The sequence below is a fragment of the Hippoglossus hippoglossus genome, chromosome 3, assembly GCF_009819705.1.
Source record: "Hippoglossus hippoglossus isolate fHipHip1 chromosome 3, fHipHip1.pri, whole genome shotgun sequence".
NCBI lineage: Eukaryota > Metazoa > Chordata > Actinopteri > Pleuronectiformes > Pleuronectidae > Hippoglossus > Hippoglossus hippoglossus.
In genome coordinates, this window is record NC_047153.1 from 15024681 (window position 1) to 15050905 (window position 26225).

Below are 26225 nucleotides of genomic sequence, written 5' to 3' on the forward strand. Positions count from 1 at the left end.
TTGATATACTGTATTTCGCTGCCCTTGCTACATTAGCTTTTAAAACAGTCATACCAAATGAACTCAGACTTCCATCAATACATTTCATAGAAATGTGACACCCTCAGGTTCTGTTATAATGAACTATATATAGTCTATAAAATATAAACTATATGAACTATTTGACAGACACACAGTAGTTTAGACCAGACAGACCTTCAGTTGTATAAGTTGTAGCAGAATGGTTCCTATAGTTTGATGACTTAAATGGTGCGTGTGCCACAGAGTTTTTACGATGCAAAGTTTGTTTTCAGTGAATTAATTACTGACAGAGTGATAATTGTCAGAGTCTTTTTGTCTTTGTCACATCCAGTGTGCAACTCTCAAAGAAAAAGCCACCGAGCACCCTTCAGGGGAAAAATAAAACCTCTAGCACGCATGAATCATACACATCACAATATCCAGACTCAGCGCTTTTACTCCCCTGGAAAAACAAACAAACAAACAAATGAGAGCTCCACGGGGAGAATGATGAATAACTTTAACGGCATCGTACATTATTTTTGTCAGACCTCCAAATATTACAAGCACAGACACAAGCTTTGGAACTAAATTCTGTTTACTCTGGGGAAAGGTAAATATTTTTTTGTGAGTTAAAAACTTGCATAGCCGGGATCTTTTGTAACACAATGATGACTGATCTGTGCGTTGCTTTCACGAGCGCAGGTGAACAGAGGCACATCTAAGAGAATCCACTTGTGCTTATCTGAGCGTTCCTGCAGGAGACAGTTGTTCTGCATCTGTGCCGACTCTCTCCGGGGACTAAAAGAAGCTGAGAACATCACGCAAGATGGTTTAACTGGCAAAGCTGCTTCTCATCTAACAATAATGTGATACCGTTCTGAGCCGTCGCTCTTACAAAAGGAAATAGGATTAAGTTGTCGACTACCACCGACGTTCAGCATCACGGCGGGATGATCAAGAAGACAGGGAATTTTAATTTCTATATTTTCCGTCTAATATCTAAAGGTGGTTTAGTGAAATTCATTTTCATTCCCCCAAGAAAAGTCCTCTGAGTGAAAGGTGCGGTCAAGTGCTAAAGTTAAATATTTAGTGGCAGCATGTGTTTTGTCAAACACACTGCGTCTGATGTGAATAATTAATGCTCATTGCTTGAGTTTCAGGCTCCACCGGGACACACAGATATGTTTGTGAAAACAACGTCTCAGTCCACACCATGACACACAGATGCAGCCTCACAGCTCCTCTGAGTGTTTATGCGGGCAGTTACTGTGGGATAACTCTGGTTTGAAATGAGCAGATTCTTTGGCATCATCTTAAACCAGTGGTTTTCAAAGTGGGAGGTGGGCCTCCTCGGGAACGGGAGGGGGGGGGGGATTCAGTTTCAGACGAGGCTCAGTGAATGGAGTTTAAAAACTGTAACACTTGTAATTTCATTGGTTATCAGAGGGACATCACGTAGAACTGAGTCTTCTTCTTGGATGAGAGGTGAAATGTCTTCAAGAGACACAGCAAGTCCACTTGCCTCTTTACATTTGAACAATACATTTTTACATGGTATCTTCCCCTGAAGATACCATGACCTGGATGACTGAGAATCCTCAGAAGCAAGTACTGTAAGGCGTGGTGAGGGGGTGTCTGAAAGGGGGACCACAGTCCTAGACAACATTTGCATCCAGGAAGTAGCCAGCTACATCTGTGGGACCACTGGGCATGGCAGGCCGTCCCTCCCTCCCTCCCTCCCTCCCCCATTCAGACCTTACTCCACCTCCCATGACCTGAATCAGCCAGCAAGAGAAGGATGCAGTACAGAGCTCAGGGGACAGGCCACATGGCAGCGTTGGGGATTAACATGTACAGAGGTCATGGATGAACAGGTCTCTGAGTTCATTCACACTGTGCTGCTAAAGATACAGCAGCTCCAACCACTTCATCTCATCCTCTCTGCCCTTAAAGGTGCTCCAGTGGTGATACATTAGCTGGACGCCTTGATTAGGAACTATGCTCTCCTCCATCTTCCTCAGTAGTATAAAAAATAGATATTAAATAAACACAGAAGCCCCCACCCCCGGGGTCAAAGGTTCAAATGTCCATCGGTTATTCACACTGTATATTGACAAATGCTGATCATCACTTTTGAAGTCAATCCTTTATGCCATTGTGCACAGAGACACGGTTTAAATCCCATTGTAGCCTCTTAAGCCTCGCAACAAGCAGAGAGTAGCTCCTGGTTACGAAAGATTTACAGATGTAAAATTTACAGTTTGGAACCATGTGGATGGCTTACTATTCAGATTCCAGGAGAACACATATTCATGATGATGAGGTAAAGTAGAACAAAGTGATATATCATGTGGAACATATTGCTGGGTTGGCCAGTTCTACAGCCAGGAGCCTAAATTAGCTGAATAAAATATATCCTGAACAGGCACTGACACGATCCCCTGTCACACACACAAATACTGTAACTGATTTTAAAGAAAACAGGTCACTGGAATATTTTAGTTGCAGGAAAAAAACTCAACTCAACACAAGCAGTTTTCTTTTTTTAAGTCCCCTGAAATAAGTTCAGTTAAGTTTGAAACACTAGTTTATAAATCAAAACACCTTTACTTCAAAGAGGAAAGGAGGAACTAACAGAGGCACTACTCATCAATTTCACATGAGTACCAGGCCTGTTTCTTTTTGTGATGCTTTGTTTTCCCTCCTCTGAGCAGCTCTGCGTGATCACAGCCCCACTACAACAGCCACTAACACTGTTATTATTATTTCTTCAGTATGCCCATTTGTTCTGAGCGGGAACTACATTGGGAAGGGTTGTGTGTTGTGTGTGTCACTAATACCTACTAACGAGATGTACAGTACAATGATTGACAAGAAGAAAAATTCATTATCTGCCTTAGAGGTCATTGGTTTCTCAAACACTTTTAATCTTATTTGTTGAAATCCTCTTCACGTCCTGATAGACATCAATAAATGAAGTCATCGAAGCCTCTGTGGACAACTCTCATGAAATCATTGTCTAGATTTTACACAAGTCACTCCAGTGTTGCTTCAGCTGAAAGTTTAACATGTCTGAACATACATAAATTATCAACATACAACATAAACATAGATGATTGTGCCACTGTAAAATGTTTGCCTCAGTGAGGCAGGATAATCTTAATAATTTGCCCTTATCTGCCAAAGTGTTTGGCTCCTCGCAGCCTGGCTGTACTACCATCATGCTTTGTAGTACGAACGGTGTCATCTGTGCCCAGTCTCTGCTAAATATAGCACTCTGTGTTTCAACTCATTTCAACTGTGGTTTAGCCAGAGAGTCTTCTTGCCCCATGATATTAGTCTTTGACTGTTTCTTTTCATACTCCAGGCTGTTGTCATGTGACTTATTAAAAGTGGTTTGTCAATTTGTCATACAGCCCAGTTTATAAGTATACACTGATATCTCATTATTCAAGCAAGGCCTCTCATTGCAGTTAAGGAAGTGCAGAGTTTTTTAAGTACCAGGGTTCTCAGTCTCCTTGCCTGGTTGCTCAGGTTGGTTGGGATGAGAATCTCTGCGTCTCTAATTCCATTTTTTTATTTTCTGATGATGAAACCTGCTGTGCTCTTGCAATACACTGATATACATTGACTCCACTGTCCCACACAGACGTTATCCTGCTGGCTTTTACATTGCTGCCTTACCCAAGATGCTGGTTAAGTGCTTTGCTCAAAGAGAATTTAACTTAATTGAAATAAAGATTGCTTCTCTTTCCTTAATGTTCTCTAATGTTATACAAGTTTAAACCAGCAACCGTGCACATGTGAGTTTGATCTCAAACTGTTCTGATTTACACACAATTCTGCAATAACCACAGAATGAGTGGTGTCGACCACATGATCAATGACATTGAGATTGACGATATGTGCAGTGGTCATCTTCTAATCATCCCCGTTCAACCACAGCACTGAAGTGTTAATGTGGACTTAATGCATACTATATTAAGATAGTTAAAAACACAAAACATAATTTAATAATTATATCTTCAAAACCTTTCAATGTAATTCCCCTGCTAACTTTATTATTGAACTAAATTGAAAAATAAATGGGTCTGGCTCGTCATCAGTTAAAATGTGAAATAAAATGAATGCTTCATGAGGTCAGGGCATTTCCCTATTTCTTGCCAAGACAAAAAAAACTTTATTTTATTGGCCAGTGTTTGTATACTCAACATTTGACTTTGTATAATTAGAAAAACTGGCAGATATTTAATAGATTGAAATTTGCAATCAATTTTTTTATCCAGTTCAAAGTCAGTCACCTCCATGCTGAGCTGATTAAGTGAATAAACAGTATGTGCTGGAGAAAAAGGCAAACTGGCCCTCATTCACGATATGTGCATCCTTATTGATCACAGGGCTGCAGCAAGGCACAGCACGACGCAACGTGTTCAGCCCCTTATTCTAATAATGTGAAAGGTAGTGACCTAAGCGTCTCCAGGGATCAATTCAAAACCCTTGCCACAAAAACAGCCAATTAGTGAGCGTGCTTCACTGCCTCTCCGACGCATTCCAAGAGCCTCGTTGTTTTCCCAACCAGAAAACGCGTCCATTTTCCGTGCCCCGAGGAAAAGACCATGAAAACAAACACATACTACGTGACGGGGAAATGTTATTGTAGAAACCAAATGAACTTATCACACACCGGCTCACTCAGTTTGTTTTTGTTTCTCAGACCGCACGCGTGTATGCCGATGGTGTCCCTGTGTCCTTGCTCATGTTACCATGTGATGACTTCCATGCCACCTGACCACAAAACATTATTCCTATCAAGTTAATGACCATTTCTTCATGTCAGAATGTTAGCTGGACTAACTCAAGGCAAAAAGAAACACTACATTTTCCAATCTCTATTGTTAAAGTAGGGGAATACAATGATCAGGAGCTGCGGCAGATTAATAAATAAACTGCCAACGTGATGCTCTACCTTATGTAATTTTATATCAACTTTTGGCCTCCGTGGACGCCTTGAAATTAAAATTAGACAGGCTCTGTGGCTTCTAATGACACTCCTCTTGCAACAAGAGACAAGGACAAATCAGAGGTGCACTCCTCCCCCCCTTTGCTTTTAAAATGCCTTCTTTTGTGTCCTTCTCAAGATAGTTTGTGTACATTCATCCTGTGAAAGCTGTCTGATGCTTCTACCAGGTGTGGATGAGGGGACATGGCAGGGAGGTAGTGTACAAAATCAGTGTCTTCCGCGACCGAGGGGAAGAATATCTACAGTCCAGCATCAGGGACGACAGCAGGACAGAGAAACATGATGGAGCCACAAAACACTGAGGAATCGTTCCTCCCTTTGCCCTGAGCTCAACATCAATTTCTGCGTGCAGCCTTGTCAGCACTGACATTATTCAAAACAGCAAGAGCAAATGTTAATGAGTTCTTATTTGCATATTTATTTTTTTCTTTGTTGAAATGTCACTGATTATTACGTACTATGATGATAAATGCATCTGCTCATGCAGCCTGATGTGTAATTAGCCGTTAGGTGAAATGAACAGATCAATTAAAAGGCGAGAGACCGGGATCAGGAAAGAAAGAGAAATCAAAGGAGGAAAACAGGAATGAGAAACACTGGGGCTAGAAAAGGTTACCTCCATTGCTTTAAGAAATCGGGTGTAAATCACTCATTTTACGACACATTTTTTAAGCCCTCAAGATATGAGTGGAAATCAGAAGCTGCTGCCCAACAGTTTGTCCTAAAATCCTCCTCTGTGTGCGAGAGGAGATGTGGATCACATTTATCCCCTCCCAGGATAATCAGGTGCCATGGCTCGGTCTATTTGAATTTTTTCTAACGTGCTAAAAAGGAAAAAGGGGGAGGTGGAAAAGGGGAAAATGTTTTCGCTTGGCCTTTGCCTTTTTCCTCGCCCAACTATTCTCCTGCCAGTGCTTGTTATTCACAAATGAGGAAAAAAATGCATTACTGCGGACCAGATGGGAACATTCCACATGACCAAACCAATCAATCACCTTGGTGGGACGCAGGTGTGACACAGCCGCGCAGCAACACACCATTTCACAGTCTATCAGGCACAAACACATGGTCACCAATCAATGGCACCCCGAGGACCCATGAGGAGGGGTGCTTCCTCGCAGCCTCACTGGTTCATGGCTGATGACTTCATAATCACACATCCATTCTCTCAGAGGAGAAATGCGATGAGCTGCCTAATAACCTCTCCCACCATGTGAACACCAACACTGTAATGGATGCTGCTTAGGTAGGAACCTGCCCCCCCCCCCCATTCACATGTGAGCTTCCTGCCATCGTCCCTGTCAGGTTGCAAGAGCAACTGTCCGGGAGAACAAGAGCACATTTAACAAGAAGAACAATTGCCCCTCCAGTTGGGTTTTAGAATGAAGTCAGTGTGTAACATCAAAGTACGAGTAGATGTTTGGTATTAGATGCCAAACAACTGTTGAGCGGTGAAACAACAAAGAGCCGAGGTGAAGGACAAGGAAGGATACACACATGGGCCAGGAATGCCGATCCAGCTCCAAGCACTGGGGGCATATTTCCTTCTTCAGTTAAAGAACACAAGCCTGCACTAAATAAAACACCAAAGCTGCGTGGAGAGGATAGATCATTCGATGAGGGAGCTCCGGGGGCATGGCATTGTATGTGGGCAAAAACTGTGGCAGCCATTTAAGAGATTATTTTATTTCAAGTTTACAAAAAAGTACCTTCCCACCCCCATATTCCTGGCAGTGGAGAAAAAAGTCTCACAGAGCCGTGTTTGTCTCTACACTTCCCACACTTCCCACTCTCAGGGCTGCGCCGGTGCAGGAGAAAATGTCAGGCATCGTCAAGTGGGAGTAAAGGCGAAACAAATGTTTGCATTTTAAAGGGTGTGTATTTATATAGCTCTTTTCTAGTCTTGATGGCTACTCAAAGCGCTTTAAAGTACAGTTTTTTGCCATTCACACACATTCATTTTTTTTTAGGGGCAATTTTGGGGTACAGTATCTTGCCCAAGGACACTTTCGGCTTGACACAACCGCTCTTCCTCCTCAGCCACAACCGCCCCAATCACAATCCTCTAGAGTCCAGCAAGAGAAGAGAGCAACATTATATGTGCAGTTGTGACTGTGGGGGAGAAAAATGGAGGAGGGAGTTGGGAGTGGTGGGCATGAGAATTAACCAGCAACTGAGAGCCAGGATTTCTGTGGCTCATCTCCACAAGCACTCAAAATCTGATGTGAAACTTTCAATGTTCACCTACAACCTAATTTGACAATGTTTCAAACGTCCTGTCAATCAGGGGTTAATTACATGCATTCTCTTGTGACACTTGGTTTAAAAAGACTAAGGAAGCAAGGAAGGAAGGAAAGAAGGAGGGAAGGAGGACTAGAATGGCTGGGTTCATACAACGATTCTCCTGGGGGGATTTTTACTGAAATCAGCCGGGAGGTTGATCTCCTTTGTAAGTTACACAAGCCGGCCGCTGCATTCTTATGCCCTGTCCCAATTCACCCCTTAGCCCTACCCCTTCGTTTTGCACGTGGCCACGAAGGGGTAGTGTTGTCCCATTTCTCTATATGATGTAGGGGTAGTGGCCATCTAGCCCTCCAAACACCCCTTCAATAGTATATTCAGGACCCCCCCTAAAAACAAATGGGGTAGACAGAAATTGTTGAATGCTTTACAAACAGACGAAGCGATTCAACATGATGGCCGCTGCGGGTAAAATGCTCTATGTAATTATAATATCTTGCAAAATAACCATGACTAAATGTTCAAATCCAGTTAGCTTGTGACTAGCCATCCAAATTATTAGTGTGTGATACCATCTAAATTATACACCAAGTTTAGCTTTGTTTACTCAGCGTTATTAGCAAAGCAACATCATGGGCTTAAGTCATCAGAGGTTAACTGTTCCGCTAAAAGGGATTCCTCTGAATGGATCATCTCCTTTTAGCTTTGCACTTGTAAATCACGAATAATGTTATTCTTGTCATCAGCTAAAGGAAGCAGCAGGTGAGAAGGAAACGAGAGAACAGAGGGGGGAGGGGAGAAGAGATATACTGAAGAAGATACAGTGAGATTTAAAAAAAGACGAAAAGGCAAAATGGGTCTTAACCACAGACTTTGGATAGGTTATTTTATTTTTTTTAAACCTTAAATGAACTCTTCATGTGGTGCATTTGCAGACACCAACTGTATAAATGCATAAGTCACTTGAGGCCTTTTGACCATCAAAGCTGCCTGTCCTCAGTCTTGCCACCTCAACATGCATAACAATCATTCTCTCGCACGAACTGCAGTGAAGTGACAGAAACATGCTACATGAAGACATCTTTACACTTATTATAAATACAGTCTCGGGGCTCTGACCGCTTGCAGCTAGTTCCTCGAGACTTGTGTCATCGTACCTTGGCCATGCGCGAGCCTTTCTTATTCCTCTTAAGAGAGACAGCCCTCCAGGCCTACTGAGGCTACAGCTGATCCTCTGCAGCTGGGCAGCCTCACCAGTCGCATGCTGGGGGCCAGGGCCTCAGGATGACAAGGCAGGGGCCAGCCAGGGCCAAGATGGGCTGAGAGAGAGATGAGGGCAGGGAGGGCTGGGATGAGTGGGGGAGATGTGGGCGGCATGGGGAAGGAGAAAAGGGATTTGCGCCCCTTTCAGCTCGTCTTCAGCTCTTCATGCTCCACTGACCGCAGTAATAGATAAGCGCACCCTGCAGCTCTGCATAATGACCAGCTACATCCACTAAACTGTACTGCACCAAGCTTCGTCTTCCCTTCCCTACCCTCTGCTCTTGTCATATGTGCAGTGGATATATATATATATATATATATATATATATATATATATATATATATATGTACAGTTTGCAGGGATCACTGTTGATAAGATGATCCCTGCAAAACAACTGTTGGAGTTAATGTTATTCAGTGTATTCAGCTCTAACAGGGAAAGCTAACAGTATAGTGTGGGTGTGTACGTTTGTGCGAGCGTGTGTATAAATGACAGTGAGAGTGGGAAGAGGGAGCAGCGTTGGCAGCACCTGTGACCCACGCAGCAGTGGAAACACACCTGAACAGCACCTGGCTACAATCGCAGCCGGGGGCAGAGGAGGGTCTCCCATGGGACAGAGCATTAGCACATGACACCTGCCCCAGTAAAAACACAACGGGGATGCCAGTGTGATGTAAGGATTTGACACTTCACAAAAAGCCTTGAGGAACAATAAGATATGGAAAAGTGAAAGACTGGAAGAGATTGATTCCCCCAACGCCATACGCAACGCAGAGTGGTTGCATAATGTATTTTAAAGTATTTTCAAATATGTACTGGCACATCTTAACTGGAGGAAAGAAACTTCATTATCATTATCATGTCACTAAAGCTACAAAAAGGTCATATCATACAAAAAGACAATAATGCAAAAATGCTGGATACACTCTGCTCGATGCACCGTCAACAACAGGAATGTTGAGACTGCATATTAATCAGCGATTATCAGCGACACTATATCTCTCTCTCCTGAATAGGAGAACAGAGTTCAAAGAGGGAAACTTCACTTGTAGTCCAGGCCACTAACATTTCAGAAGACTCAGTAGATTGTTTGGTTGTTCTTTGTTTTTACTAATTTGTTTGTTGCTATGTTCTCAAGTTGTTAGTTTGTAACAGAACAACAAAACATTAAAATCTTTAGTGGCTGTCAAAAATAAATCTGTTGAGTATTACTGTCTCACCAGCTCTGGGAGGAATTTTGTCTTTGGAAAACCCAAAAAAATGTTTAGATGTTAAACATCAGTAGCTCGTCCTTACTTCTAATGTTTTGTTTAGACAAGCCTGTGACAGTTCGCAGTACAGAGACTAAACAGGGCAGCTATTGAACTAACACCTCGATTCCACTCAGGTAGTCACAGGGATGATGGGCTGGTGGGGGCAGGGTGCATGCGGCTGTATGCGTGGGTTGATGACATCATTAAGCTGATTAATTTTTATGCAAGGCTAAAGCTGGATGAGTAATATGCATGAAGCACACCAGAGGAACGTGAGCCCAATATTACAACTCAGCAGTTGGGATATCACGTCCTCAGGCACATGACTGGAAAGAGCTGATGCAAAGCAGTCGTCACCATAGCTACCAAGCGAGAGCCAACATCAAACCCATCTTAGTTTTTAAAAACATCTAAAGGAAAAAGTTATTAACATGGTCATTACACTGCTTTATACGGAGGAACTGTCTTTATGTGATAGCAATCATCACTTCCATACAGGGTTGGTAGCATACTGCTGTTAAAATACATTTTCTAAGTTGTTATTTTTTTACGGATCGGTACTACGGATCGGAATCGACATCAAGGAGGGAAAAATGTATCATAACATAGTGAACAGCAACATCAACCCTGTCTTACTGATCATCCCAGTGACTTCAAAGCCTTATCTGAAGTTAGGTCTGAGAATCAAAAGGCTTTCAACACTTGGTGGAAATCAGTACCAGGCCATTAAGTAAATAATGACAAAAAAGCAAACATTAAGAAGCGGATACACACACACACACACAAACACATCTACAATCACAATACAGCGTGAAATGAAGGAGCAGGGTGCAGCTCTTTCAAATGTAGCTCATCACCTGGTAATTGCCCAGATTGCTTGAAATCAACATCCCCCACTGACTTCTCCTCATCGAGCTGACACCACAAGAAAAAATCTCAGCAGGTAATTAAATCTAACCATCCCTTGTCAGGGCTATGGGCTGTTGGCTAACAACCCTCCACCGCAAGACCTACAGAAGCCTTGAGTCATACGGAGAAGGAAGCGAGGTTGAGTGAATTACACTCATTGAACTTATCAGCTGCACAGGAACATGATAAAATCAGGTACAACAACTACGTACGTTTAAAAAGAGAATTGTTGCAGGATAAAACTATTTTTGTGTTAGATCCCAACTACCTCATAGTTTCGAGTCATAAATGATCGTCACATCCTTAAGACACATTAAATAATAATTGAAATTGCCAAATAATCAAGAATGTCGTAAAAATTACAGATTTGGTTGAATCATCAGAAATGTCCAAACTACCACAAAGCTGTATGCTCATTTATTCTACATGTAACCCTAAATAAAAGACAGGCAATGGTGTTGTAACTGCTCAAATGAAAGACTAGGTAGGACAGTGTATATAAATGAGTAACTGTGGTTACCGCCTATCAATCAAATCATTGGATTTAATGTTTTTATTAACAGCAAAAAAAAATACATAATTGAAGGCTATAAACTTTTATGTGGTGTGTCTCATCTCAAAATTACCTAAACCACCAGACACTAAGGGCCAATCTCTCCAAGTGCTGTCCAATGAGACTCACTGACTGACTGACAGAGTTGTCAGGAGTCACATATATTAGTTTAATGTGAGGCAGCTACTCTATAGGAGCACAGGACTGTACAGAAAAACACCAGTTATAATAATTACAAAGAATTACAGATAATAAAACACAAGAGCCACAAGAACATGACGGAAATGAAAATACAGACCTCGAGGGAGACAGGCACTTCCTAAAAGTGAAATATTCAGCCTAAACTCTCTAATTGAAAAGAAAAGCCCTACTAGTACCAAAGTGTTTTAGAAATAATTTGAAACAGACACACTTATGTCCATTAGGGTAAACAAACAATCCATCAAATGAACTACTGTAATTCATTATCAAGCAAATGTTCATCATATCTGTGTGACAATCAATACTATCAATAGTCTTTGTCAGTCTATGGGAATCACACATTATATAGCTACAAATCTCTACCAATGACACGTCAGCAGACTGTCAGAGTGTAGCCACTTTCTGCACATGTGACGAGCGGTTGAGTCAAAGGGACTGAGACTGAATAAGTTTGACCAGTATAAACAATGCGGCGGCCACCTAGCACCTGTCGGGCAGCATGCTAGTGGATGGCGTGAGGGTTAGTAAGAGGATTGTAGCCAGAGGGGGTGGGGCTAGGACGCACGTGAGACCCAGACCAGCTGATCCATGCACTGCTCTAACATGGGAGCCGGCCCCCAGGGGGGACATAGTCATCGTTAAGCAGTCAGTTGCTCCCCGGCATTCAACCGAAACCCCCCATTCTTCAGCTTCAAATCCCCATACACTTCTCCTGTGAGACCGGGATAAGACGTTGCCATTTCACAGGTCTGATCTGTTTTATGATTACTTATTAGAGGCATAGTTAATGTTCATGGTGAAAAAACACATAATCAGACATGTAAATGAGTTGATTTTTCAGTTGATGCAAGTTTACGTAAAAACAAAGCTGCTATCCAATACGCACTATGACTTTAAATTCACCTCTGACTCGAATTCACAGAACCTATTGCTGACATTTTCTAATCAACATGTATCTCCAAGGGCAATGTTTATTGAACTGCAAACAAACTGACATGATTAATGTTTTTCATTATCTGACTGCGTAAAAGGAATTCCTGCACAATGTGATTCATTTGATTCTGTGAACATTCTGTGAATGACAAATTTGGTTAGAATAAAAAATTCCGGGCCATGTAATAAAATCCATGATATATACGTCAGTACTTTCTCTTCAACATGCAGAACCAATTTCAACCACATGCAACTCGTGATTATACAAGGTTAGAACATGATGTAAAACATGGCCGGCTTTTGTTTGTCTCTGGTTTCTTTGATCTACAATATTACTGTTATTTTGACATTTGGTGGACACATGAAACAGCAGCAGTATATTCCACAGAGGTCGCAGAAGATCAGACGTTCACAGCGGATAGTGCAGTGGAGTGGCCTGTTTTTTCTTAATCAGATGAGCGTTCTTTTTCCTCCAGATTGATGGTCCTCATTGTCTTCAAACTCTAGAGATCTTAAAATACCATTAAATTAAATTTGCAGCTATTTGGTGAAGCAGTAGTATGACTGTTCAGCTCAGTGAATGGGCAACAGGAGAGAAATTACTTGACAACAATGAAGACTGATATTCTTTGTAATAGCGAGAAAAGATTATTTTGTCAGATATCTTTCCTGTGGGGAAATCCTTGTCTGTGCTGCATTCTCTATAACAAAGCAGTTCAGATCCCCTGTGCTGATAAACTAGACTTAACATTTCCATAAGTTTTTATGTCGTAATAATGTAATTTCATAATAGCATCATCATGACATTCATACCAGCTAAATAAGATTTAGCTTGTGTCTCAAATTGTATTGGTTGCAAACTTAATGCATTACTACATGATATAATGTAATTTTCTGACTTCAAATTATTTTCTATCCAAACATGTCCTGGGTTGTGTATGTAGTCCCATATGATGCAGAGATACATGACGTTACTAACATGTAACCATATGATATCAGCTTCAGTTTATCTTAGACATACTGAAAAAAATTGTTTTTCAACAATATTTCTGTTGATCTTGACCTTGACAGTTGATCATAGAGGAACCCTCCAAAGTAATAAGATTGGTGAAATCCTTCAATGTGTTGTTTAGTTATTTTGTTCAGACCCAGACAGCGGTGAAGATCAATACTCAGCTTGCACGAATAAGCAAACTGCTGCCTCCTCTGCGTCTTCTCTGAACGTCTGCAGCCTTTCGTTGTCCGTCATTTCTGCGATACTGTTCGTCTGACATGATTCACTTACAGTCTCTGGTCAGACCTCGCAGCAGCAGTTTGGGCCAACTCAGCACGATGAATTAACAGTGGAGGACATCGCTGAGGCAAAGCTCTCTGACTCACCTTTCAGCCAAGTAAACCAGTGATTACACCACTTTAATGCAATCTCTCTTAAGTTGTAGTCTGTGCCTTGGCCACAAGCCATCCACTTAGCAATATTTTATTGTCCATTAGAGTGAGTTAACGATCTGGGTACATCCTGAGGCTAGCCATTTGCTCAAGAATTTCACACACCTGACAGGAGGACTGTTGGCCAACTCAGAATTACAGAAACCACTCGGTATTTTGACACGAAGCCTGACTTGAAAAAACTCATTCAGCAGTTCAGAAATTGTAGAGACCGACTGATTCAACCATTACTACTTCTATCCACCCTCTATCCATTTATCAGATATACCGCTTATTCTTTGAGGGTCATGGGGGACTGTTACCATCCCTACAACCAGACAAATTGAGGCTCTACCTCTAAACATCATGGTTTTGTGATTGTTCATTGATGAGGAATAACCCTCCACACATGATTCAATGAAGGTGCTGAAAACTTCATAAACCCATATAACGCCCAGATATTGCTGTTGAAAAATCTATCGAATGAGGCCAGACTCATCTTGAATTCCAGGGTTGAGATAAGCACAAGCAATTCCAGTTTACAATCATACTGTCAACATCTGACATATCACTGCATCAGATCGCATCCATATTCCACAGCTCATTCGCATAATTACAGACGCAGTTAACGTGGGGAGGGATACACACTGTATGTAAAACAGTCACGTGATCAACTACAAGAAAGATAACATTTCACTTCAATTCAGCAGCACCCATTCATGAACTAATCACTTTGCTTGGAAACCAGTCTCCAGGGTCCTTACGTAATGAGCTTAACTTAATGATCTTAGCCATAAAACTGTTGACTGGTTACACATCGCAATGAGGCCAGTTCTAATGTTACGATGGAATAACAATTTGCCAGTCGGTAATAAGAGTATGTAGTTGTGTGAGGCCGATCTTTCTTTTATGTCACAAAAAACAATAAAATACAAAACTGATTGTGATTGATAGACAGCTGAAAGATCCAGCTTCTGCTACTTGACCACACCTACTGTACTGAATAAAGGAATCCTTTAAATTAGCAAAATTTACTTTGATACAATTAATAGTGTTACATAACGTCCAGTTTGAAGTATAACACCCTTGGAACATGGCGAGTGGTGTTGATAACAGGGGAATTTAACTACTATGATAGGGCTTTGTGTTTATATCAGATGATAAAGGTTAAAAGTCACTGATCTGTGAAACAATATAATAAATGCAGGGAATCTGCATTGTTCTGAAAATTTTATACAAAACGCAAAAATCAAAGGACGTGGACTATAGCATGATTTTACAAATCCAAAGGAAATGACTCCAAAACAATCTAAATGAAATTATCTAAATGAAATTCTAAATGTTTGATGTTTTAGTGAGATGCTGTTTGATACAACTGTCTGTTTATCTTTGCAACTAAAAAAACACAAAGCCCTGCTGCCAATGGAAGACACTGAGGGCAGTTTTGATGTCTCGGAGACAGCTTCTTATGACGGAAAGCTACACTGATGGCGTGACTTCTAGCCTGGGGGAGGGTCATCGCAGGAGGAGGAAGAGGGAGATATAGAAAGGGGAGGGGGATTGAGGGAGAGAATAAAGACAGCAGGAGCTGATAAAAACTGCCCTGTAGCCTGGTAAGTCTTTCAGTGGTGCTACTTCCGGATGTATGAAGTGCCTTAACCTCAATCAGACAATTTTTGTTATATATCCACTACCAAAGGGCATGTGACGGGAGAACTGAAGAGAATCATTTACTTACCCATTACGTTCGAGTTCATAAAAGGTGTTGGAGACAATCCTTCATGGGACACTAATCGACTGTCACTCAAATGATCGCCGTAATGAGGGCTGTCTGCGAAACCCTGGGGGAAGAGATCAGAATATTAGCCACTTTATCGGGCAACTTCACTAATTGAGTGCTATGACACACCACTAATTAGGAAGAGGAGAGCACAAATGGTCGCCTATGCCAATAAACTGTCCAATCTCTTGTGCATAATTGCTCAAAAAATGAAGAGAAAAAACCATTGTCTCTGTAAGTGGCATTTAAATTCTTAAACATTAAAGGGCCTATATGATTGTCAGGTTTTTCCCTTTCCTTGAGTGTCATGTAGCTTTCTGTGCATGTTAAAGTTTTGCTTAGGCTACATCCATACTTCTACATTTTCTTAATAAATAAAAATAAAGTCTTCTCCATGGAGGACAGACGTCCTGTGCTCTGTTTTGCAGCGAAAAATAATAAAAAAGAAAAAAACACTATGAATGAAATCATGCGTAATAAGCTTTTGTAGCACGAGCTGCAGGTGAGTTAGATAATTTATTGTTGTTTTTATTTGCAGCTGTACAAGTACTCAACATCCGGTCAGCTTTCTTTCATTGGCTATTTCAGGCAGATACCATTATCGTAAATATCAAACATGTTTGATATTCACGAGATCTGGGAGGCTTCGACCGAAAGGCCAAAGTCTACATCACAGGAAGTCCATCTGTCTCACAGACAACCCTGCTCATCAAGTGCCTGGAACACCTTGTATTCATCCCTGTTTTTTATACACAGGGCATCTATGTCACGAGACAACATGTTTATCTATTTGTTAATTTGATCGTTTCCAGGTGATTAGGAGGCCTCTGGGTAAGAGGCGTGACATCTCCCACACGCACTCTGACTGAGCACTCAACTGTATGCGTTGCTTTAATGGTTGATGGTGGACATATCTGACGCTTGGGGCTGGCACGATCTACATAAGGACAACAACCAATCACAGTTTAACATTATCGGCTTACGTGCCAATGTGCCATGCTAACTGTAGCTGCTGTATAGATGATTAAGTGTTTTCTAACGAGATGTCAGTTGATGCAAAGCTTACATCATGGCCATCTATTTCATAACCAGGCTCTGGTATATTGAATATTCCATTGCCATTAAGTAAATTTGTAAATTCAGCTCAAACAATTTCTATTTATGTGAACTCTATTTCCACAACTAATCAACAACAAATAAGTGCTGTTAACATTTTCAAATGTTTGTTGATCCCTGAGCTCACAAAAAAGAGCCGAGCCTGAAGCCCCTTTATCTTTGTTAAAATACATCTTTAAAACAAGCATCCAAACCAATATTATTACTGTCAAGATTTCTTTTGGGTTCTACCATTTTATCTAATGATAAAAGGTTTTTATGCCATCTCTTGCACATGGTTCATAAGACGACATCGTTTTGTAGAAGGGGAAGAAACAGAGAGATGCAATCCTACATCATTCCCAGGTACCTGCAGCTTAAAAAAATTGCCTTTTTCTCCTGCAGCTTAACAGTGCCTTTTCATGACAGTTATCAGCTTCCGGGGCTTAGGTCTAAATATCGGTCACAGTATGGTTTTTGAAAACTCTGGGTCCCATGTAATAAAAGATATTCCGTTACAGTGCTAATCCCAAGCCCTGTGAAAATCCTACTGTGCTCCAGTCAAATACATCTCCCCAAACTACATTAACTCCCACCAGAGAGACCGAGCAGCAGTGGGCTTGCATTTCTATAAAGCTATTTTCTCCAACTCATACCCTTTGCATTCAACATACAGTAAAAAAAAAAGTAAATCTTATTATCCATCTTTTTTTTTGTGAGTGGATGGTGATGGAGTAATTTCAAAGGCAGTGGAGTGCTGCGCTGTGTAGAGGGAATCCTCAGAGATTCCCTATTGTGCTCCTGCCAGGACGCACACACTGTTAATCACACCATGAACAGACTCAATAACAACAACGGCCCCGTGAGAAGCACCAGCACATACGCACACACACAGACTTATACATACACAGCTAACCTACGCAAGCAAAAGACATTTCCTCTGTTCTGCACCGAAACGGGGAAAGTGCGTCACACTGAACCCTTAAAAGAATAGTTCAAAGTTCTGGTAAACACATATATTTTGGCAATGGTTATATAAAAAGGGTTGATACCCTCTTATATTGTCCATTAAATATGATGGATATGTTAGATTAGCTTAGTATAAAGCATAAAAGCAGAAGGAGACAATTATCCTTATTCTGCCCAAAGATAAAAAACACAGACAAGCTCACTTTAAGTTACCATCGAGTCACAGTCAGGGTGAAACGAAAAACATACGTAGTTGTTAAGTGTCATGGCTGACAAGCATCTATAGAGACTATCAAGAAAACAAAAGGAGATGCTGAATGTGGCGCTTTCCAAGATAAATAAAAAAAACACGGAGAGACACTGAAAGAAAGGGCACTGTTGTCAATGAGTTTTATAGTAGGGAGGAAATCCAGTCTTTGTAAAACCAGCTGTGAGAAGCATCGTCGTCACTACCGCCCTATATCAGCGAAACCATCCCAGCCATCACATTAGAGAGGTTAGTGTGATTTGTGTTCAATAATTTAGTATGGCCCACAGAGGATGTTATAAAAATTGAAATGGCCCTTGAGAGGAAAAAGGATCCCCACCCCTGCTTTTGAACTAGCTGTTTGAGCTAGCTCAATGTTGCCTAATATTTACAGGAAAGAAATGAGAGTGGTGTTGATATCATCATCTAAGTCTGTGCCATAAAAAACAATAAAAGTATTTCCAAAAATGATCAACCAATTGTTATTGCAATAAATCTTAGAAAGCACCTGGGACCAACACTTCGAGCTCTCTTTGATTGTTGTAATTACGGCTAACAGGGTACGTTAGCAGAGTAAGAAAAAGTGGAAGGGGGTAATGGTCAATCCAGGTTCACAGTTTATGTTTGTGTGTCAATGTAACCACACTGTGTTTGCTCCTCTGGGAACATAAGATCATCAATCACAGATCCCTCATCATTCCCAAACACTGGTGGCCTACATCTCTGTGAGACACTAACACGCGCTGTCATCGCTGCCACGGGGCTACATTAGTACTACTGGCTAAAAAACTGTCAGATCACCGTGGCAGCATGCAGGCCGGAGCTCACGCCCTGTCCCCCAATCCCTCGACACAGTGTTTAAAAAGTCATCTCTTCCACACTCTGTGCTGCATCCCAGGTGAACGTGTGGCTGCATGTGGCAGCTTTGAAAGCTATGATATGGTCATGATGGATGTGTGTGGGGTCGAGTATCAAGCCGGGGCAGGGCACTGGGGAAGTGGGGGTTGCAGTGCGGTGACGGTGGGCACAGCCCTGACTGTCAGACCGCCAGCCTACAGCCACAGCTGCCCAGGATACAGCGGCTGGCTGGGAGCCAAGGTCAGCACGGCAGAGCTCGGGACTGTTCACAGTCGACTGCTCACACACTCGTAGTGGAGCAGCTCAAACAAGCTCAGGGACAAGACTGAATTCCCCCTGTAACAGACTGAGAGATGAAGCACTTTCTTCCAAGGACCTTGGACAAATACAGGGAATACGGCACAAATTCTTTCTTTTTTCAATCACAAAATCCTCGTTCAACAAAAAAAAGAAAGAAATTAAACCAGTCACTTTTAAAAACATTTTGTTTGCCGTGGGCAAAGCTTAAACTTAGGAAACAAGTTTAACACACTGGAGTGTGTCCAATAGTGCAAGATTGTTGTAACCCCAGTTTTAAAAAATGCTGGGAGGTTAAAAAAAGGTATTTTCGGTCTTGTCAACACAGCGGAAGTCTTAAAATCTCAGAAACGCACATATCCAAGAAGAGCTGATGCAAGACTAACTGGACTTAGATTTAGAGAGGGATAGGAATCCACAACTAGTTCCATTTGACAACTGGTTCCAATTGTTCAGCTCATTGGAACCTGTGTGTTTTTGTGACAGTCAGATCAGGCAGCACCATACACAAGTTTCGAGATAATTCTCTTAGGCCCATGTCAATGTTAATGACTTCAATAAGAGGACGAAGTGGAACTAACTAACTATGCGTCTAGTTGCGAAAAGAGAGAGTGAATTCTACAACAGCAATCCGGTAAACTTGCTCCAGGGCTTGACGCTTCTTTGCCAAAGAACACATATTCTAAGTTAAACATTTAGGTTTAACAAAAGGATACAATGAGACATTAAAGAGCAAAATGGTTTTAATCAGTGAGAAAAAGTAGGTATGTTTAGCCCAGATCTAGATCAAAGTTCTTTAATATTGGGTGTCGGCTGATATCCATTATTATATATTCATTATTTAGATGTTGATTAAACAGCCTTTGTATCAGACATTTTACTTCTTAAGAGCTTCTTGATTAAAAAATCTGTGTAAATTACTGATGTGATATGAATGAAAGTTCAGTTTGGAGGACGCCACCCCTGACAGTGATGTGATCTAGAAAGATGTTTAAGAGCACAGAGCTCTAATAAAGAATGATTGTATTCCTCATTGATAAGACAGATGATCAAATATTGACCAAAATATTGATACCAGATTCAAACAGGAAAGAAATTGTTCTAGATGGTTTGAGATGTTTTAACACCTATCGGACATTGTGTCAATAAGAACAAGTAGCATTCATTGCAGTTATTGTTATGATTTGCACCATTGAAATGAAAATCTTTTAAATTTTTCATCATGTAATTCTGCTTTCAGATAATTCTGTTCTTTTTCACTCTTTTTCATTTGCCACAGATTTCTCTTCACCACTCATGACTCCATTTTTTTACTCACTCACTGATGAATGACTTGAATATTTAATGATCATCAATGATTGATTGTCATCTATAACTGGAATACACTACTTTTCCCTGAATATCATTGTGCCAACATTCACATGGTTAAGCATATCAAATACTGTAAATTCATATTGAAATCCTTTAACCGATTGTCGGCTACTGAGGTTCATGAGAGATGTCACTCACTTCTCAGAGCAGAATAAATATAATATTTTATAGGTTATATAAATCAAGTCAGTATCAATACGTGGCACTTTCACAGCTGTGTGTTAGTGTGGAGAGAGTGGCATGGGAGTGTTTGTGTGCACGCTTTATGGAGACGCAAACAGCTGTCTGCTGGCTGATGCTGTGCCTTGCAATGTCAGAAACACTCATTTATATGCACCTGGAGCAAAGATATCTCAAGCGTCTCAGTCTTATAATTCAAATCAAGCTGCCTATGTTACCATAGCCTGTAGATGTTCATTCGGGAAGGGCACAGAGGAATAAACAAGGTAACTCAGCCCGAGTGGCTTTGACATTTAGCTGTGTTCTAATAGAAAGTGACAGGAGATTGACATTATATGAAATTCATACAGGGCATCAAGAACAACCAATGTGTGAGGGACAAACAAACAGTGGGGAGAGCTGTTCACACTTGCTCACACAAACAGTGAGATCTTCTCACTTAAACTCAACAACAGAGGAGCAGCCTTTTTAAATTATCTTGATACAAATACATCACACTAGAAAATAACTATGTCCAGGATGACTACCCCTAAAATCAGAATATTGAAATTACAATTCATGTCTAACTCAAATGTATATATGTGTCAGTTTCAAGGCGACCAAAGACAAATCTTTAATGAAATTCTTATTTTCACTACAGTGTAGATCTGTGATCTTTAACAAAATGCCATTTTACAGCCTGATGTATTGAACTAATTGCTCAGTTGCTGACCTTCCCTGCAGAGTGCACAATTAAGTGCAAGACAAAAAAAATGTTGCTTCAAATATCATTTTGGACATACAACAAAACAAAAAAGAATTGTACAATTCTAGCATAGGAAGTACGATTATTTTTTCAATATGGCTGTGTATAATTTAGTTCAGTTTGGTTCAAATTAAGGGTTGCTGCTTCAGGGCAGAGGGTCACATTGCCTCACATGCAATCATAAATAGCTGGTTGCCACTTGCATATAAATACAATTAACCCTTGGGGAGATCAGGAGAGCTATTTGAACACAGAGCTTTCAGCCATCATATATTTCACTGCAGTTTCAAACAGGTTGAACATATTTACAGAAGACGAGGCAGGTAGAGGAACAAACCAAAGGCTTGGAGGTTTGGGAAACACAAGTCAGTAAATCCCATCAAACGTCTTAAGAATTATGAATTGGCTGCACTGTCACTAAGGGCATGTTTCATCACTGTCAACCCTAAAACTACTCATGCTGCCTGCTCAACAGAAACCCTTCTAACTAGAGCTCAAATGATTAGTTGAATAAACAATTAGAAAATTAACTGGCAACTATTTCCACAACTAATAAGGGACAAAAATACCAAATATTTTGGGGGTTTGGATTGTAAATTGTATATAACGAGACATTCAAAGATGTTGCCTGGGCTTTTTTAACATTTTGAAGATTTATAGAAATTAAAATAAACGCAGTTGATGTAGTTTCAAAATATCAAAAGTGTGCAGGGATGAAATTTGGGGTGTTGTCTATTATTTGTCCTTGTTATAACACCAATCAAAAGATGATTTATCATTATTTCCTCAGTAGCAAAACAGGTGATCACATAAAAACTGCTGAAGAAAAATACCCGGGGACAATAAACACTTTCACTCTTTTCAGTGATGTCCCTTGAGGTACATGGTGAGCACCATTAGTCTATATTTGAGTAGAGATATTTTAACAAATCTCTATAAAGGTGCTCAATCTATCAATAATATCAGGTTTTCTCTGCCACAAAATCAATTCCACCTGCCATCAGTATAGTCACAGAGAAATATGTTCATTACAGGTCCTACAACATGGCATTGTGATTGTACCACTGTGATGTAATGAGTGTTAAATGATGTGCTGTGGAGCATAAAGGCCATTCAGAGGCGGGGAGGTGAGGGTCATCTTACCCGGGAGGTCTCACAGGAAGGACTTGACTCGCCACCTGGGGCCCAGGATGCTTGGCTGGTCCGCTCATCCATACCTGTCAGAGCGAGAGATGCACAACTCAGTCAGCAAGACGAGATTACTCTTAGAGTGGAACGTCCAGGGAGCATATCTTCATTCTCTGTATCCCTCTCTCACTCACTCACTCACTCACTCACACAACTGAAGCACAAAAATAAACATCATCTCCAAGAGGTCATCCGTTTAAGTCAGGTCAAATCAATTTATATGCAATGCAAAAATATATTGCGCAAAAATAGATGTTGACCAAAGCACTGTACAGCTAAAATAGGGGAAATACCTAAAACTATAAAACCAACAGCCAAGAGGAGGGAAAAAAGGGACATTGAATTAACAAATTAAAAACAAAGCAGTAAGACTGTAAGATAATAAGATAAAACTGCATAAATAAATCTCAACTTCTGGTTTTTAACTGATTTAAAAGCCAGAGAGTAAAAATGGGTGCTGAGACAAGTGTTTTAAACAGATGCATAATAACTGGGATGTGATTTTATAACTTCCCTATGTTTTTACTCTTTTAAAAATAAAAATAAATGTGACTCATTAATACCCTCAAAAAATACCCTTCCTGAGAGTTTTTTTTTTTTTTTTTTTTAATGGTGTCATTTATTTAGCTTAACATGAATCAGGAGCCAAAATAAGCATTTCTTTGTATACCTCATTGTAAACAAAACAGGAACTTATGACTATGATTTGGCATTGATGTATGCCAGGCTAATTGCAAACAGCTGAGCACTGAAACTTAATAAAACTCTTTTTTTAAGTTAAAGAAAATCTCTTTGCTTAAAAAGTCAATGAGACAGACAAATAAAATCAATAAATCCAACCAAACTGCAAAGCTGGACCATCTGGCATATGTTGAAAAATATAACATCTGATCTTTGCAATCTAATTTAAGTGATATAGTCAGTGGAAAAAGAATGTGATGCCTCAATTGTTCCTGCTGTTTGAGACAATATTGTGCAGCAGAAACAGCCAAATTCCCCACAAACAAGACATAATTGTAGCGCGGGTGAAGCATCAACATTGTCCAAGTTATTGATTGTCCCTGTCGTAATTTCATCTGTCTCAATGCAATACCATTTGTTCACTTTCAACTTCAAATAAAGAACATATGAGGTTGAAAGACATTGTGTATTCTCAGGAATATAATAATATGGCAAGACACAAACAAAAATGATATTTTTAACCTTGTAATTTAACAAATGATTTTCAGTGAGCTGCCTCCGCGCAGCGAGGGCGGAATAAACAACTCCAATAAAAGCACGAGTCTGTAGTCATTAATCAAAGCAAGTGGACTCTGATTCAAAAAGTTCAAATATGGCTCATCACGTTGCTCTAGATAAAGACAATAGCAATTTATCAAAAAGAAAATTGTACTTATCTGGGTTTAATTAAACTCTACTCGTGATTTTTTTTTTCAAATAAACCTCTTCAGTGCCACAGAGACATGATGGAAGGGTGGTACGAGGATGTATATGATCACTGTCACAGTTTGTACACATCATATATTTTAATTCTGTGTTTTTATAAAACATTTATTTTCGACTGTCTTTCTCAGAAACTTCCGTCAAAAATCGAGTTATATACTTAACCAGGGAGTCTCTAACCAGACCTAATGCTCCAGTAAGCAGAGATATAGATGAGTTTTATCAACATATTGTTTTGCTGTTAAAACACAGCAGGATTATTTATCTTTCTTAAAAGTCCTTTATGGAAAAAAGATATAGTTAATTTGCCTCAGATTCGTCATTGAGGGGGTTTACCATGGTGTATCATTCCTACTCATTCATAACAGTGATACTTGTGTTCAGGGCACTCAGAGAGTGCGTATACCTCCATAAAGGCCCAACAGTGCCCTTAAGAAACCACATTCAAATTCCCGATATAAAGATTTTTGGGGATCTGCACCAAATTGCACACATCTTTTTCATCAAGATCAATGAATTATTCTCGGAGAAATCAATGAAAATGATCGTAAAAACCCTTATTTCACAATGTTGAAAAAGTGGGAAAAAAACAGTACCCGCCCCCTGATCTGTATCTGCACCAAAATTGTATAGACTCTTCCCTGACCCAGAACACATCCTCCAACAGAGTTTTGTGGTATTCTGTTTGGTAATTTTTGTGTAATCTTGCTTACAATCAAACAACAAATGGACAGGGGGAAATAAATAACCTCCCTAGTTCAACAATAATTGAACTACCTCTGCAGTAACTACTGCCTGTGTTACTAAAGGCACATGGGTTTTCTTTGTGTGACAACACCAGTGTGACATATTGTAGCCCAACTGAGGCCTTTCACGCAGTGGATGTAACAATGGTCAGTGTTTGCTCTCCGGGCCACTGGCTGTCATCTCGTCTGATTACCATCTCTTACCAGCGCTCAAGGGTCCCTTCTCTTCTCCCTGCACAGACAGCCAGCACAATAAGATTACTCACTGACACAAGAAGCTAAAGTAAAAAAAAAAACACAAATTCACTGGCTGTAGCATAAAGATAATGAATCAGGAGACCCAATGCTTTACTGTTCAATAGTCTGTCTGACGTACAATATCACGCCTTTCTCACACAGTTTGTTCAAAGCTCCAAAAATCAACATTATTGTATTTTCACAGTGATTCCAATACGGTTCAAGGGGCTGGCAGTGACACACACACATGAATCATAAACTAAATCAACTGAGGTTTTTGGCATCCTTTAGCTGCACATTTAAGTCACATATGACCAGCAGCAGCAGGCAGCTGGTTTCAGCTCTGCTAACTCAGCCCAATGCATGTAGACAATGGTAGAAAACCTCATGGTAATCTTTGAGGATGTAGCTTGTGGTGCTGTTGAACTGTTAGAGAGGTGTTTCTACAGTTGACCTCAACATTTAAACCAGTGAGGATTAGAAACACAATTCAGTTGTGGTTATTCAGGAACATTTAGTAGGATATTCACTGGAAATATAGAAATGTAATATTATCGAAACATCTGATGGGTTTTATTAGTTTTTACACAACAAATAGTAGTGAAATAATATAGATTTGTAGAAGTACAGGATGTCACTGTTAAATTCCCAATGTAAAATCCTTCATTGAAAGATATACTAGCAGGTATATTATATATATACTAGTATATTCAGCAACTGCATTATCATCAAGCTGACCTGACATCAATTATGCTTCTCTTTGGCACAAGATAAAACCAATTGCTGAGTGGAACACATCTCCCTAAACAATACAATTAGCAAAGGAATAATTCATAAACGGGATCTCTGCTGTGCAGCATTCTCCAAATAAAGTCTATAGATATGGCAAAGAATAGAATATGTCAGGAAAATAATGTGAATGACTTAAAAATAAGATGAATAGTGTTATCAAGTGATCAGTATATACAGAGTTAACTTTTCTGTAAAACCTATGGTGAGAATGTGGAGGGCTGACAGAGTAAGCACAGATGTTGGCGATCACAACTCTCTATTGAGTCATTCATAAAACAGCTACACCCTTCCCAAGCCCCCAGTTCATTACAAAACTCATCCAACAGGAAGACTGAGTAGGATTTTTTTTCCAGTAGAGAAATTTCTATTTTTCCCCACTTCTGTTGTAAGATCATGCAAAAAAGACTGAAGCATTGTAAAGTGTCAGCTTAGCAAACAAAGGGTCATAATTTCAAAGTAGTGCTGCCTCATCCCT

The 26225-nt window shown here is 40.3% G+C and overlaps 1 protein-coding gene across 9 annotated transcripts in view; it reads right to left on the bottom strand.

The window, feature by feature from the left end:
• tcf12 (transcription factor 12) overlaps window positions 1-26225 on the bottom strand; it is a 71449-nt gene that overhangs the window by 37814 nt on the left and 7410 nt on the right. For all 9 annotated transcript variants that reach the window (XM_034576032.1, XM_034576039.1, XM_034576015.1 and 6 more), the window contains exons 4-5: window positions 22488-22561; window positions 15541-15643 (exon numbers count right to left, since the gene is read on the bottom strand). In XM_034576032.1, coding sequence (XP_034431923.1) covers window positions 15541-15643; window positions 22488-22561 — 177 coding nt within the window. The remainder of the gene's footprint in view (window positions 1-15540; window positions 15644-22487; window positions 22562-26225) is intronic.